This window comes from Cetorhinus maximus, chromosome 19 (assembly GCF_964194155.1).
Source record: "Cetorhinus maximus chromosome 19, sCetMax3.hap1.1, whole genome shotgun sequence".
NCBI lineage: Eukaryota > Metazoa > Chordata > Chondrichthyes > Lamniformes > Cetorhinidae > Cetorhinus > Cetorhinus maximus.
This window is the reverse complement of record NC_135897.1, coordinates 72,390,005-72,405,528: the sequence shown is the minus strand read 5'-3', so window position 1 is coordinate 72,405,528 and position 15,524 is coordinate 72,390,005. Positions and strand designations below refer to the sequence as shown.

General features: G+C 39.4%; 1 protein-coding gene across 8 annotated transcripts in view; it reads left to right on the top strand.

The window, feature by feature from the left end:
* The window catches only part of mecom (MDS1 and EVI1 complex locus), an 804,010-nt gene that overhangs the window by 752,394 nt on the left and 36,092 nt on the right, over positions 1–15,524 (top strand). For 6 of the 8 annotated variants that reach the window (XM_078564129.1, XM_078564131.1, XM_078564127.1 and 3 more), the window contains 3 exons: positions 773–863; positions 9,729–9,755; positions 12,799–12,965. In XM_078564129.1, coding sequence (XP_078420255.1) covers positions 773–863; positions 9,729–9,755; positions 12,799–12,965 — 285 coding nt within the window. The remainder of the gene's footprint in view (positions 1–772; positions 864–9,728; positions 9,756–12,798; positions 12,966–15,524) is intronic. The other 2 variants (XM_078564130.1, XM_078564128.1) reach the window with 1 other exon arrangement.

Sequence of the window (15,524 nt, the reverse complement as noted above, 5' to 3'; positions counted from 1 at the left end):
CCACTCAAACCACGTTCCCAGACGCTCTGCTGTCTCTCACAGTTTGACATTATATGCTTCGCAAGGATCACGCTTAGCTTCTCATTGCCTACATTATCCCAGTAAACTCTGTTCCTGCCTTGGATCACAAACTCCTTTGTCCAGTTCAGTTACTAACTGGAGGTAGTTTCATGAGATAAATTCCAGGTTATTGTCATTGTTTAAATGAATAGCGCACATTACATCATAACTACACTTATATTTTGCACAATTCGGGTCAGTTAAGCTGTCCCGTCATGTTGCATTCCCTTTACCTCCAGCAACTTCTTTGGATTTATTGGTTTGTGATTAAGTAGGCCAGTTTAATTTTTATTCTTAAAATTACTTTCTTATTTTAAAATATTTCTTCCCCTTTTTACGGTTTCATTTACTGATAACATCCCACTACAGAGAAAGGCAAGAAACCCTTTGCATGAACTAATAGGTTCCCAATGAAGTAGCATCCCCATTGAACTTTTCCTTCCCTCCTCCAATGTGGTATGTTCTTTACTTGCTCTAGGGACCACTATCTGATTGTCTGGCTGAGATCAGTGTGTAGAGAATCACAGACACAAAATAGCATCCTACCATGGCCAAAAGTCATGATGATGCTTGCATCAGACTTTGAACTTGTCTGTTACTAATTGCTTTGGTTCAAGCAGTAAACTAATACATTGCCCTCTGTACAGCTTTTTCAAAATGTTTTCACCAGCTGAGATTAATTTTGTCAATTCTGTTAATAATTTTGTCAAAGTAGAGTGGAAAAAAGGAAACTTTCTGACCCAGTTGAAGCACTAAAGGAGAAGTACATGAAGCCTGCTCCAGGTTTCTTATTCCATCCACAGGTAAATTAACTTCCTACTTCATCAGCCCCACTTCATAAATGTAATGCGGTGCTATTTCAAACTAACACTTGCGGATTATTATGTTTCAGTAATACAGTGTATTTTGCTTGTGTATATCTAAGAATGTTAAGCTTCAGTAGCACAGTGTATTATTGTACATTATATGTCAGAAAATTAAAGAAAGTAGTATTTCGTATTTTTATTATATGCTAGGCCTATTATGGTCCAGTTGCACAGTAGTTTATTGTTTTTATATATAAGGGTACAAACCTCGGAGCACAGTATATTACTGTTTATTATAGAAAAGCATTTTAAACTCCAGTCACACAGTGTATTAATATGTTTGTAGGAGTATTAAACCTGGCGAACAGTATATTATTATTTATTATATGACTTGGATGAAGGGAACAAGCATATTGTAGCAAATTTGCTGACTGTGGGAAAGCATGAGGAGGACACAGAGTCTGCAAAGGGATATAGGTAGGTTAATTGAATGGGCAAAAATTTGGCAGATTGAGTATCGTGTGGGGAAAATGTGAGGTTGTTCAGTTTGGTAAGTGGAATAGAAAAGCAAAATATTATTCAAATGGAGAGGCACTATAGAATGCTGCAATACAGAGGGATCTGGGAGTCCTTGTATTTGAAGCACAAAAAGCTAACATGCAGGTGCAGCAAGTAATTAGGAAGGCAAATGGAATGTTGGCCTTTGTTGCAAAGGGAATGGAGTATAAATGTAGGGACCACACCTAGAGTACTGCGTACGGTTTTAGCTCCTTGTTTAAGGAGGGATATCCTTGTATTGGAGGTAATTCAAAGAAGGTTCACTGTTTGATTCCTGAAAGAAAGATTTGCATTTATATAGTATCTTTCATGACTGCATGATGTCTCAAAACATTTTACAGTCAATGGAAGTATTTTTGAAATATATTCACTCTTGTACTGCAGGAACTGCAGCAGCCAATTTGCACATAGCAAACTCCCACAAACAGCAGTCTGAGTGATAATGATCAAATTATCTCCTTTTGTGGTGTTCACTGAGGGTTAAATAGTAGCCAGGACATCAAGAATCTTTTACATCCGCCCAAGGATGTGGATGGGGCCTCGGTTTAAGGTTTCATCCAAAACACGGCACCCCAACAATGCAGCACTCAGTGCTGCATTGGAGTGTCAATGTAAATTTCTGTCCTCAGCCTTGGCATGGGATGTGAAGCCAGAGCTTCACATCTCTTATGAGGAAAGGTTGAGTGGGTTGGGTTTATACTCAGTGAAGTTTAGAAGAATGAGAACTGCTCTTATTGGGCCAGATCTTCTGATCAGTGGTGATGCTGAGTGCATTGCTGCTATGGAGATCATTGTGTGCTTACTTTGTTGCGCACTTTAAGCCGGATCTCCTGATCCCGGCTGCAGTAACAGAGCCTTAGTGCAGTGGTCCAGGAGAAAACTGGTGAAGAGGAGCAGTTCAAAGGACACAGCCCCTTTATATGCCATCAGCTGTCGTATTCAGGTAAGGTTTTAAAGCTCTCAAGTCTTGCAGTGGGTTAGTGGGTGAGCGAATGGGTGAGTGAGTGAGTGGATGGGTGAGTAGGTAGGTGGTGAATGAGTGGGTGGGTGAGTGGGTGAGTAGGTAGGTGGATGGGTGAGTGGATGGTGAATGAGTGGGCGGGTGATTGAATGGATGAGTGAGTAGGTAGGTGGGTGGGTAAGTGGAGGGTGGGCTGGGAGCAGGTAGCCAGGTCGGGGTGTCAGACAGGCCATGGGGGTGCATATGGGTTGGGTTGGGGGTAGTTGGGTCAAGTCATAGGGGGTAGTCAGATCAGGTTGGGAGGGCTGTCAGGTCAGGTTGGGGGTGGGTAGTCGGATTGGGGAGTATGGTTGGGGTGCGTGGGGATGTTGGTTATGGCGGTGTTGGGTTCAGTTACACATTTAATCACCAAGTTACACCAGAGATTAAACAGTGTAACATTTCTCGGATTAGTTTCCGGGTAATGCATATCTAGCCCAAGTCTTTGACCTGTGATCAGTGTAAGAGACATTAGTGTCGCGGGCAGCACAAATCAGCCCATCAGAAGTTTAAAATTCCTGGGAGATTACAGTGCTTGTGTGCGTGTCGGGACTTCCTCAAGGTCCTGATGTGCAACTTAGGTTCAGTCATCACCGCTCCTGATACCTGAACATTCCAAGGGGGCTTGACAGGGTGGGTGCTCAGAGGATGTTTCCCTCATGGGAGAATCTAGAACTAGGGGACCCAGTTTCATTTAAGGCAGAAATGAGAAGGAATTTCTTCTGAGTGTGGTGACTCTTTGGAATTTTCTACGCCAGGGAGCTCTGGAGGCTGAATCATTGAATATATTCAAGGCTGAGATATACGGATTTTTGAAATACAAGGGAGTTGAGGGTTTTGGGGAACAGACAAGAAGGTGGAGTTGAGCCTAAGATCAGATCGGCCATGATCTTATTGAATGGCGGAACAGGCAAAGGAGTTGCATGGCCTATTCCTGATCCTATTTCTTATTTCTTATGTCCTTTTGTTCTTAGTACAGTATGTATTTGTTATATGTAGGAATATTATATCCAGTATTGTCATGGATTATTTTATATTCTCTGTAGAAGTATTTTGCTTCAGTGTTAGTGTGTCATTGTCCGTTATATATGTGAATGTTAAATCTCAGTAATACAGTGCATCATCAGCTCATGTTAAAGTGCTAAACCCCAGCAACAATTATTTTTAGGGAAATTGTTTTTATGCAAACAGTTATATATTTATCCTTCCAGTTCTAATAAAAATATATAAAATAATAAAATAAAATTTAGTTTGCCATTAATGTCTGGAATTTCTAGCCTCTTTCCTGTTGGGTAAAAAATCTATATCTATGACCTTTGCATTTTTTGGGAAACCTCGAGATGAGGTTTCCAACAGTGAGTAAAAAAAACAGTAACATTTCTTTAAACTCATTTTTTAACTTATCCCTCTTCATGTGACTGAGTCAAATGTGGGGGGCATGTTTATATTATTTGTAGATTCTTCATTTCTCATTTAAAAAATCTTCAGCTCCCTGAGGCAGCTCTGTGCCTTCAGGGAGCTTTCAGTGAGCGCACTCGTGCGCATGTGCAAACTTCAGCGCTCGTGCTCCTCCCGCCCCCTCCCCCTCCCCCTCCCCCGGTAGCGCTGAGGCTTTCAGCATGCATTTTACGCTGGCCGTTAATTGGCCAGCCTGCATGAAATCACGGTTTGGGCCCAATTGTAGGCGGCGGACCATGTCATGGCCGCCCTCGGGCCTGTCCGCCCGATGAGGGGAAAATCCTGCCCGGGTGCACAAGGTGACATTTCCTTTTACCCCCTTCATGTTATGGAACAGAGAGGAAATCGCTCCTTTTTATTGATCTCATCTCATGATATACTTTCTTCTTCAGGTTCCTCATTTGACTTGACGTAACAGATACCAATATCCTTGTTTTTTTCTTAAATGACCTGGGGTTTGTTTTCTTCTCCCTGTTTCCAGTCTAGCAGCACTGAATGGCTTCCATCAACACTTTGCTAAATCACCCTAATTAAAATATTGTTCCGGATGATTTTTTTTCTTTTACCACATCTCCAGAATGCATGAGCAATTCTTGTTCACTCCGGAGCTGTTGGATCCCGTGGCCTGTAGATCTCTACCTCAGTTAGGCCTGTAGATCTCTACCTTAGTTAGGTCTCCATCCCAAGGGCTATTTTGAGAGCCCTTCCATACATGAGTCTGTCTTCTAACAACAATGTCCTCTGTTCTAATATTTCCTTCAAACCACAGATGAAGTGTCTTTTAGTTGAGAAAGAACAACAACTTGCATTTATCTGGCACCTTTAATGTAGTAAAACATCCCAAGGTGTGTGGGAACACCATCACCTCTACGTCACACACTTTCTTGACTTGGGCATATATGGTTGTTCCTTCATCATTGCTGGGCCAAAATCCAGGAACTCCCTATCTAGGAGCACTGTGGGACCACCTTCACCACACAAACTGCAGTGCTTCAAATAGAAGGTTCACCACCACCTTGTCAGGGCATCTAGCATGACAAATGAATGCCAGCCTTACCAACTACTCTCACTCCCCAAGAATGAAATAGTAGTAGAATATTGACCTACTGCCCAGTGAGCCCATGTTCAAATCAAAGGCTGTATTATCATATAAATCCAGTTCCTTTTGGGCATATTTTGGTCAACATTCACCAAAGGAGGAATTCTGTAAGTGATGTATTAGCTGAACCAGTCAATGCTCTTTTTAGATAGTCAGATAGTGAGTGTGAAGGCCATCCAAAGAAGCTGATTTTGTAGACTTTCTCCTTCCAACAGTAGGAGAAGACAAGCAGAGAAAGGGCTTGGAATGTATTTTAAAAAGTGTCCGAGGGTGAGAAATGACAAAATAAGAATTCATGACTCCCCTGGTTCCTGTATAAGACTATAGCACTATGATCCTGGTCCTATTCCTCAGTTGTGAACCATTTCATGAGGGCAGCCTGCTGTGATATCACTTACTCAAAGTCCTTAACGAGAAACAAAATATGCTGTAGCAAATCCAATCATCCAAATCAGAGCACAGAGTGTTCTGACGAAAGGAATAAGAAACAGATGAGAAATAGTTATTCACAGTCACTAATTGGAGAGAGAAACAAATAATGTGATGAAAGGATTGATTAAGCCCCTGCCATTTGGTTCAAGTTTGAAATAAGGTTTTCACATCCAATTGTTTGGGCAATATTCAAAGCAGTGGTCAGGAGACAGTGTCTAATAAGCCATATCATTCATTTCTAGTCATGCAGTTGTACTGCAGCACTGTTTTCTGAATGCTTCTTCAGAACTGATTCTCAGCCTCAGTGCATAGAAACTGCTGCATTTATTTTCCAGGACAAGTTCTATGACAACTGGTTCCACTTTAAAACATCTGCAATGCATAAGCCTATGCATATGCAGTTGTTTTGAAATCATTGTTCACAGCTATTTAACTGGTAGTAGTGCCTTCCTCAATACAGTGGGGAGGGTCTCTTATAAGTGAGTGTTTGAAAGATTGCTTTCATGGCCTTTAAGGGGCAGGAGTGAGTACTCAATCAGCCACCCAGAGCACTGAAAACAAAAAACTGTGATCCCAATTTAGAATCCTAGAAAGTACAACACAGAATCAAGCAATTCAAGCCAACTGTAGCTGGTTCATGACTCACAAACTGTGGGTTAGGTTCCTTGCAGCAGTCAAAATAGGGACCGTTTGAACTCAGCACTGAGTTCAAATGGCCCTGTTGAGTTTGTGTTTCCCTCATGTGTGATTCGTGCCCCGCCCCCCTTCCCCCTGCCAGCAAAAATGGGATCTGTCAGAAATGGGGGCAGGTCTTTGACATCCGGGTCCCACCTGCCATTTTGGAAGATCCACAGAGTCTCTACGACTCCATGAAAATCCGAGCCTGAGCGTCTTATGTTCAAGAGTGTGGCCCCGCTGCCTGCCATCTAATTGTACAATTGTGTAACCCAGCAGTGTAAATAATAGGATCCCTTTGTAATTTGAACTGAATATGAAATCTTATACTCCTCCAATTTTTTCAAAAGTAGAATAAGAATCATTCGCTAAGACAAAGCCAGATGCAGATAATTAAGCAGCTTTATTTCACTGGCAACAAGTGAACATACAGTATAAAAGTCAACGTAAATTCTATTTACCAACTTAGCTCTACTCATATTTCTCCTCAAAGACATTTGCGAAGAGTTAAGAATACTTGTATCTCCTTCAGATTCTGCTACTGTTCAAACTGGAATAAGCAACGGTTTTGACTAGAGCTAGAGTAAAGTTGTGCAATCAGAACAACAGTTTCCATTCTAGGATCTCTGTTGTTAAGTCATATATGGAGCACTGTCAATTCAAAGGAGACTGATCCTGTCTGGGTTTGGTATCACTATGAGTATGTCTATTATTCTGTGCAGTGATTAAAATTCAAACTTTTTGCATTCATTCCATCGCCCTTTATTTGGAGGTCAAAATTCGATACCCTATTCTGGCTGGTCAGCACCAAGAATTGTCACATCTTTGACATGTGCACCGAGCAAGTAGCTCACTTTTCAATCCCAGTAACTGAAATTGGGCACATTCACATGGCCTACCGTCGCCTACCGTCACCTACCGTCATTCAGCATGTACCCTCCCGCAGCCCCAAACCCGTCCCCCCTCACCACCAATCCCACCCCAGGAAAGTTGAAATTGAGGTCTTCAGACTGAAGTAGTTAAGAATGCTCCCATCCTGCTGTTTGAAATGTTCATGAGAATCCCAAACTGAATTTCCCACTGCTCTTTCGTCTAAACAGATTGATCAGTAGCTGGCAAAAATTGCCGGAACTGTGGTGGAATTTTAAACTGGGTGGATTTCATGTTAATTCCCTCTCACAGCTATAAATAAATGGAGTGGTGATAAATGAAATGCTCCAGACTATTGATTGCAAAATACCCACTGGATTGCAGCTTTGCTGCACTTCGTGAATTGGAAGAATAGGCATAGAAATTCTTCCTGATTTATGTACAATAATTCAAAGCTAAAGTAATATAGTTACCTTGGTAACTAAAATATGTTGTGTGACAGCTCTCTTCATTTTTTGCAACATGTTTTACTGATGTTCAAATGCTTATGTGGCTAAGGGTCCATAGGTAAAATATTGTGTTCTTTTAACATGGATGACATAATTATAAATGAGAATGATAACTTAGAGAATTAGAATGTGAATTTAAGACTTATGGATTATTATTGTATTTTATATTTATAATGATGCAGGGTTTAAAGCTGCCATAAGCCAAACTGACAAATGCTATGTCATAGCCTGATACAATTTCCACCTTAGCTAAATGTCCAGATAGCTGACCGGTTCTGCTGCATACATTCTCAGTAGTTTGCTTATTACACTTTGTATTTTCCTACAAAGATTTTAAAATGCTTGTCAGGATCTGAAAACTTTACACCAGCCTATTTGTGATAGTTATTGAGATCTAGCTTTATACAATTACATAAAAACACCTTTGTTGAAAATAGTAATTCATAATGATATAAAAAGGCTCTGTTGAGCTTCTATCAGCTGGTAGGAATCCAGTGATAATGCCAATTGTTAGTGCCATTTTCAGGAAAACACATTGGCAAACACCAATCACATGTTCTTTAAAGCGTTAATGGTATTTTAAGGATGTATTCATTTGTAAGCAACATTATTAGCAGCTGATAAGCATACGGCTGACCTCTTCCTTTACTAGGATTCTCACCCAGTGGCAATAAAATTAGGATGGATGTTTGGGTCTTATTTTCTGCAGAATTAGTGGCCCCCACTGCCCTCTAGCCACTACCAGGACCACCATCACTATAGAATCCCCTTTTCTATGCACTGAAGAAAAGTGAAGACCAATTGATTTTAATGCAATATTTTTGATGAGCTTCCCATATCTAGCTCACTCACTTTACTTCCAAAAGCTGGTCCTAGGATGGTGTTTGCTGTTTTAACCAACAGCCTTCCTGGCTGGCAATATAACCCAGTTTTGCTTGCCATCTCTTACAATAGTTCCTACTGAGTTTAAGTTGTGAGAGTGGCCTGCACAATATTGATCAATTTTCACTGGCGCAAGCTTGTGCTTAGTGACTGGCACCCAGCCTCCAATCTCTGACTCCTGACTGCTTGTACATAATGAGACAGAGCTCCACTAGTTTGAATGAATTACTAAATAGTTTTGTCAAAGTAAATCCCTTTGCTGTATTATTTGAGGCAAAAAAACATTACAATAAAAAAATGCATCCCTAAATATAACCTTGAAAGATTTTAAAATCTTGACTGCACTTCTTTAAAACATAACAAATTTAAGCTAATTTACCACTCATTCTGCACTACTTTGCTGCTAATGCCACATGTTTAATGTTCATTGAATTGTGTCATCCAGCTGAAGAGCTTGTATGAAAAGGAGAGGAATTGTTTCAACTTAAGCTAAACATGGATTTATGATTTTGATTTTTTTAATAAAGCTTTATTTAAAAAAGAATAACTTTTTTAATGTCGGAATTTAAGCTTTACTGTTAATCAGACTTTATTTTAAATTCAAAATGTAGCTAATTAATGCATTACCAGTATTGAACTCTTTGACACATCTTATTTATACACCTTGGATATCACAAAAAGTAATCAAGCAACTTGAATATAAATTGACCATATCTGGAAAAAATGTCATAAGGAAGGGCCATAGAAAGTAGAATTTGGGAAAATTTTACTTAAATTTGCCTATTTAAAGTATTACCTTGCAGTTTTTTAAATAAATTCATTAACGTTATTAAAGAACATATATAAATTCATTTTCATTGGCTTAATTGGTACTCAAACACCAGCAGTAAGGGGTAACATTAAACAGTGTAACAACAACATAACCTTTTATTTATATAGTGCCTTTAATGTGGTAAAACATCTCAAGGCACTTCACAGGAGTGTTATCAAAGAACATAAGTTAGAAACCAATTAAAGAAAATCCTGAACAAAAGCTGGAACTAAAATAAACCCTGTTTAAAAAAAGTGAGGATCAGATGGCAATAAATAAATAGAAATGATGATGTTTCAGAATCTAGCTATCCTGGACATTACTTATTTGACACTGCTTATGCTGAAAGAAGGGGCATAAACCTGGTGTCATCAATCTAACATCAAAAAAACATTGCAAAGAAATGATTTGAGGCCTCCCTATTAACTCTGATGTTTAAGCTTTTGAAAAAATCTCATCAGCGGACATGCAAACAATATCATTTGTCATTTGTAAACAATTATGGCAGCTGAAAGAGATGCAGTTTGTGGATTGTAATTTATTTTTGTATTTTGGTCCTACTCCCTAGTTCCGCTTGCCTGATCAGAGAATTTGGGTAAGTTCCTCTGCTTATAATTCCAAACCATAATTCATAAGGATCAGAATGAAAGGTTTATTAAATGGTGCATAACTCATGATGATTTAAAATCCCCCCACCTCCCTCCCTACCCTCCACAAATAAAAATGTAAATGTTTGCCATTTTACTTCAGGATCAGATTGCATTACCATAATCACAAGCACTATTTAAGTAATTCACACAGTAGGTTGAGTTATAAATCACTCCATCTGGTAATTCAAACGATAGCAGGGCCTCTCAAAAGCCACTTGTATTTATTTCTGTCACCGATAGATTAGAGCCAGTGAATAGCAGAGTTTGTAATAATTGCTTAGGCCATTGTTGATCATATCTTTGCTTTCACAAAAAAAGGTTAAAAATATTTGCTTTTGTCCAATAATGGCGACGTCTGCATACTTGATTTGTGCTGGGAATAGAGTTAAGTGTTGGATTGCATCAGTACAAGGTTAACAGCCTCAGTGGGATTAGAAGGGGGTGGCATTATTTCCTTATTCAGACATCTGGCTGTTGATAAGATCAGTGATTGTGAGAAAGTAAATCACAAATTATTCAGCTGCTAAGTAATACTGTCATTCGCTGATATTAAGTATGTCTTACATGTATATAGGGCAGTAACTGCTCTGATTTCACTCCCTGGGGATCATTGAATAAATATGTTGGGGCTTTTTAAGCTATTTGATGTGATATGCGCTTTTATCACATTAGGGCTTTATAAAAATAATATGCTTAATGTTCCTTTGGAATTTAAGTCAATCCAAACCTGACCACATCATGTTGGTTAATATAACCAGTTACTTTATAGCACAAATATGAAAGGTCCTAATTTTGTTCCTCACCTGCCTTGATCTAGCAGAGGGACAGTGCTGGTAAGAATGCTTTAGGTTATGATTTTACGCTGCCTAGCAAGGTAATCCCAGGATTTTCTGTGATTAGATAAATGACTATTAAACCCTCTAGTACTACAGACAGATCAGTCTGTTGTCTCACTGAAGCTAAGAATATACATTCCCTTTATTTCCAGTTTCCAAAAAAGAGAGCTTTCTTGCTCTCTACTAAAGTCTATATAATTCCCACTCACGAGTACTGTTGCTCAAATGGCAATGTTACTCTAGTCTGGTCATCCTATATAGCATTTAAAAAGAATTCTGCCACGCAGATTGAGCAGAGCATCCTTCCTCCCAGAATATAAAGGTTAAACACTGTGAAGTTCCCTCACTTCATTTTGCCATTAATAAGATTAACTGTTAATGTTATTAAAAATGAGGCTTAAAAATATACCTGCCATACTTAACAGTTGAAAGCACAGAAATATTAATTTCCAGTGAATATTATACACAGAGATGAGAAGCATTAAATACAAGATGAACTCTTTGCCCAAAAGTGCTCCATCTGTTAGAAATGTAATTGCCTTTTTTTTTCATTTCATTTGGTCCTTACTGCAGTTATTACGTTATTTTTTTCCTATTATTGTGGTTTCCTATTACTGATAGATGTGATTTTGAACCACGACTGAAACTGCACTAACAATTGGTTGATTTTTAATTAATGGAATTTACCACTAAAGAAATATTGCAGCAAATGTAAAGCACTTTTAAAATAATAACAACCACACCTTGGTTCTTGGTTAAATTCAGAGCACCATAATTGAGATTTTCCACAATGATTATTGAAAGTATCCCAGCTTCTTTGATGATGTAATGCATACAGCCTGGATATCCACCTCCTATCAACCTTCTCCTGAACCCTAGCAATTGTATTAATGTTAAATCCCCCTCTCAGCAAATGGATATTACACTGGTAAAAATGGGTCGGCATAGTAACTACACATTTTATTTAGAAAAAAACTGTTCCTGTTCTCAGTATGATTTATTTCCAAACCATTTTCCAGAAACTGCTTCTGAGTATGAATTATTAATAAAATAACTCCCTATGTATTCATTATCCTTTCCCTTAACTAGTCAGTGTCAGACCTTTCTACCCTTTTGTCATAACTAGGTGTCACAGGTTAAAGGTTTCTCTTTTTGAAATGTTTTAATTGTTATCCAGTCCTCTTCAGTTGTTTTTAATACATTTGTGCTCTTGTTTAAAATAATATTTTATACAAAAATGTATTTGTAATATATACAGACACACAATAACAACACAGAATATACACATTTTGAAATCACATCTTATGTATTGCATCATGTAGATATATATATATGCAATATATATAATATATACACAGATATATATATATAATATATGTAAAAATCTATGGGTTGACAAAACATTGATGGGGGAAGAAGTTCCTTGTAACACACAGCAGCATCATTATTACCTATGTCTGCCCTTTGATCTGTGATGTCAGCATCCTTCATATTGACAAATGTGCTGTCCAGTTGCATTGTGCAGGGAATGTTTTAGCAGCTATGAATGATTATGAATCAAGCCTGAGAGCAGGCAGACCTTAGTGCCTTCCAGTGCTTTCACATTTGCTGTGTGACAAGTAAATGCATCTAGACTTTCCTTGGAGATTTTCAAATGTTTGATGAAAGACATTTCGCAAATTGGCAGAGGTGCCTTGTACAATGCAATTTGTAACTAGCACCGAGAGATATAGTGTGAAAGGGAGAGAGTGGACGGCTGGAGCAGTCCGCAGGTTATAGAATGATGGTACTTACTGTAAATGTAAACAATTAATTGGAGAAGTTTAGATTCATCAGCTGTTCCATTGCATAAGGAAAGAGCAAATCGAAAACAAATATCCCTGTCAAATGCCCACTGCACAAGATAACTTCTTGGCAAGCTGTGAGGTCTAATTGTATAATATTCGTAAATTTATTTATAGTCATCTCAGTGGCAAAAAAATACTTTTTATTTGGTTAAATATTTTAAGCAGTGTCAGTAATTTCACAAGCCCTGGCTTATTTAGCTGCACAGTTGGGAAATGAGTACCTGTATTTTCCATTTAGGTGTGACTCTTGATAAAATGTAATTTCTTTTCTGTCTCTCTCCTCCACTTCTTTCCCTCCATGTCAGATGTCAGCGATTGAGAACATGGCAGAGAAGCTGGAAGGTTTCAGTTCACTGAAGCCAGAGGCCAATGACCTCCTACGGTCTGTCCCTTCAATGTTTGATTTTAGGGCTCCCCCGTCCGTCATTCCTGAAAGCCTACTGCGAAAGGGGAAGGAGCGGTATACCTGCAGGTAATTATGGTTTCCACAAAAAGGGGAAATATGGTAGCAGCAACATTTAATAGTTTCCATGCATTTTCTTCTGCAAATAATGTATTGAAATAAAGGAAATGGCAACCATATTTTGTCATCTTGTAACAAAATTGAAAAGAGGGAAAGTATAACTTAATTGAAATCTCCCTAAAATAAAACAATCATTTTTTTTTATGTTCAGCTAACCAAAGCCAAATTTCAATGCATTTTCACAAAAATAGTAATGCAATTATGGGTTACCTGGTAGCATCATTCGGTGATGTGCATTGGAGCTTGAGTCTCCTCCATAAGACTGATTCTAGCGCTACTGATAGTGGAATCTAATTACCTCATTGAGGCAAATAGTCTAAGATGCCCAATCATTGCGAATGATCGATTTGCTTTTCTGGGGAAGTGATACTGCTCCCAAGTGAAGCTTGATTCTGCCTGCACCTTCGGACAGTGATAGCTTCATTAGCTGTGTGCCTGACCACTAGGCACACCCATCTTGAATGGCATTTCCTCCCATCTCTGATCATGGGAGAGTGTTCATGGTAAAAATGGCTCAGGAATTTTGGCTTCTTGGCTAGGGGAAGCTACCCTTGGTAAATAAGGTAAAAAACAATAGATATGAAAATCAGGGTAATCCCATCTAATATAACAGGAAATGCTAGAAACATACAGCCTGTCAGGCAGCATCTCTGGAGAGAGAAATTTAGTTAACATTTCAGGGAAATTACCTTTCATTGGAATTAACAAGTCAACCACTTGAGTCGGTTTTGTTTGGTAGGCATGGGAGACATCCTAACAGCTACACATGTCCGAGATCATGGGCCAGTTTTTTGCTCCCGAGGTGGGTAGTGCAAGTCAGGAAATTTCCCAGCTTGCCGCAACTGCCTCAGGAGAAAGTGCCCCGTCAGATCCAATTTTCACTTGGATGGGCTGGAGTGGGGCCCGCCGCCCCCAGGTACAGATCGGAGGCGGCTGTTGACTGCTGAGGTGGGCTGTTTGAAAGGATGTTGTCCCAGTTGCTTCTTTAAATTTTAGGCCGTCCAGCCCTCTCTCCTCACAGCCCCTAACCTTCCCCACCCATTTCACATGCCAACTCATGCCAACCCATTCCCCACCCATCCCCATGGCTCCTTATAGCCCCCATGCCAGCTTAATGCCAGCTCATGCCCCCTCCCATCTTCATGGCCCCTTATAGTCTGCATGCCAACTCATGCCAACCCACCTACCATCCTTTTCCCTTGCACCCTCCATGCCAACTCATCCAGATGACACAAAGTAAAGGTCTAAATATCTATTACAGCCTTCATAATATCAATAAAACCCCCATTTATGAAAGCCTAGTCAAACGTTTAAAGCCCCTCAGGTACCTCATTTGTTGTAAAAACAAACAGACTTGTATTCATAACCCCATATGAAAGAGAGCTAATTCTTCAATAACCTCTTTGAGCTGTAAATAAAATTGTGAACTTAGGACTCCCTGCTGAGATAATTGCAGGTTGTGGAATGCAGCCAAACATTAATAGCGACATAATAATAGCCCTTGGGAAAATGTCAACAAACAGCTGTTGTAGCTGCTAGAACAGATTATTTTCAACTCACACTGACAAAGGCAGCCTATTTTTAATTTTTAAAGGGTTTGTGATTTAAATAACTTCCCAGCTTGACAGTTCTACAGGCCTTATCTGCCCTTCAAGAGCATTTACATCTACTCTAAAAATTTGTGACTCCCACACTGCAGGTTAAGGCCCTTGCTACAGCAAAAATGATTGCGCATTGATTTCAAATGGTCCTGCTAAGTTCAGGATTCCCTCAAGTGTGAGTCACAATGCACCCCCCTCTCCCCCCCCACCAGCTTTCCTCAACCAGCAAAAGTGGGATTGTTGGAAATGATGGCAGGACATCTGAATCCAAGTCCCTGCCCGTCATCTATAAAGATCTCCACGGCGCCACAAAAATCCATCCCTATATGAGCAAATAGGGTAATCATATCCAGTCCTAATGTTATTTTGTTTGATGAAACAGACTAAGTTATATTAATCACAGAACTCGATAGAGTCGCAAATCTTTGAGTTAAAATAGAGTGACTTCCTTGTTTTAATTTATGATGTACATGAAAATTAGGGCAGCCACGATCCTCTGGGGGAATTTTTACCTTGAACAGTAAACTGGTGGAGCAGATCACATTGATAACTATTCACATTGGTTTCAATGGAAATGAAAATTGCATTGATTCTGTAGTAGGAGAAGATGCTGTGGACCAACGTTGGTCAAAGGTTTTTTGTTATTCTGTCTGGGATGTGGGTGCCACAGGCAAGGCCTGTATTTATTGCCCAACCCTAATTAGCCTTGAACTGAGTGGCTTGTGAGGCCATTTCAGAGGGTAGTTAAGAGTCAACCACATTACTGTGGATCTGGAGTTACACTCAGGCCAGACCAGGTAAGGACAGCAGATTTCCTTCCCCAGAGGGCATTAGCCAATCAGATGGGTTTTTACAACAATCAGTGATAGCTTCATGGTCACCATTACTGAGACTAACTTTCAACTCC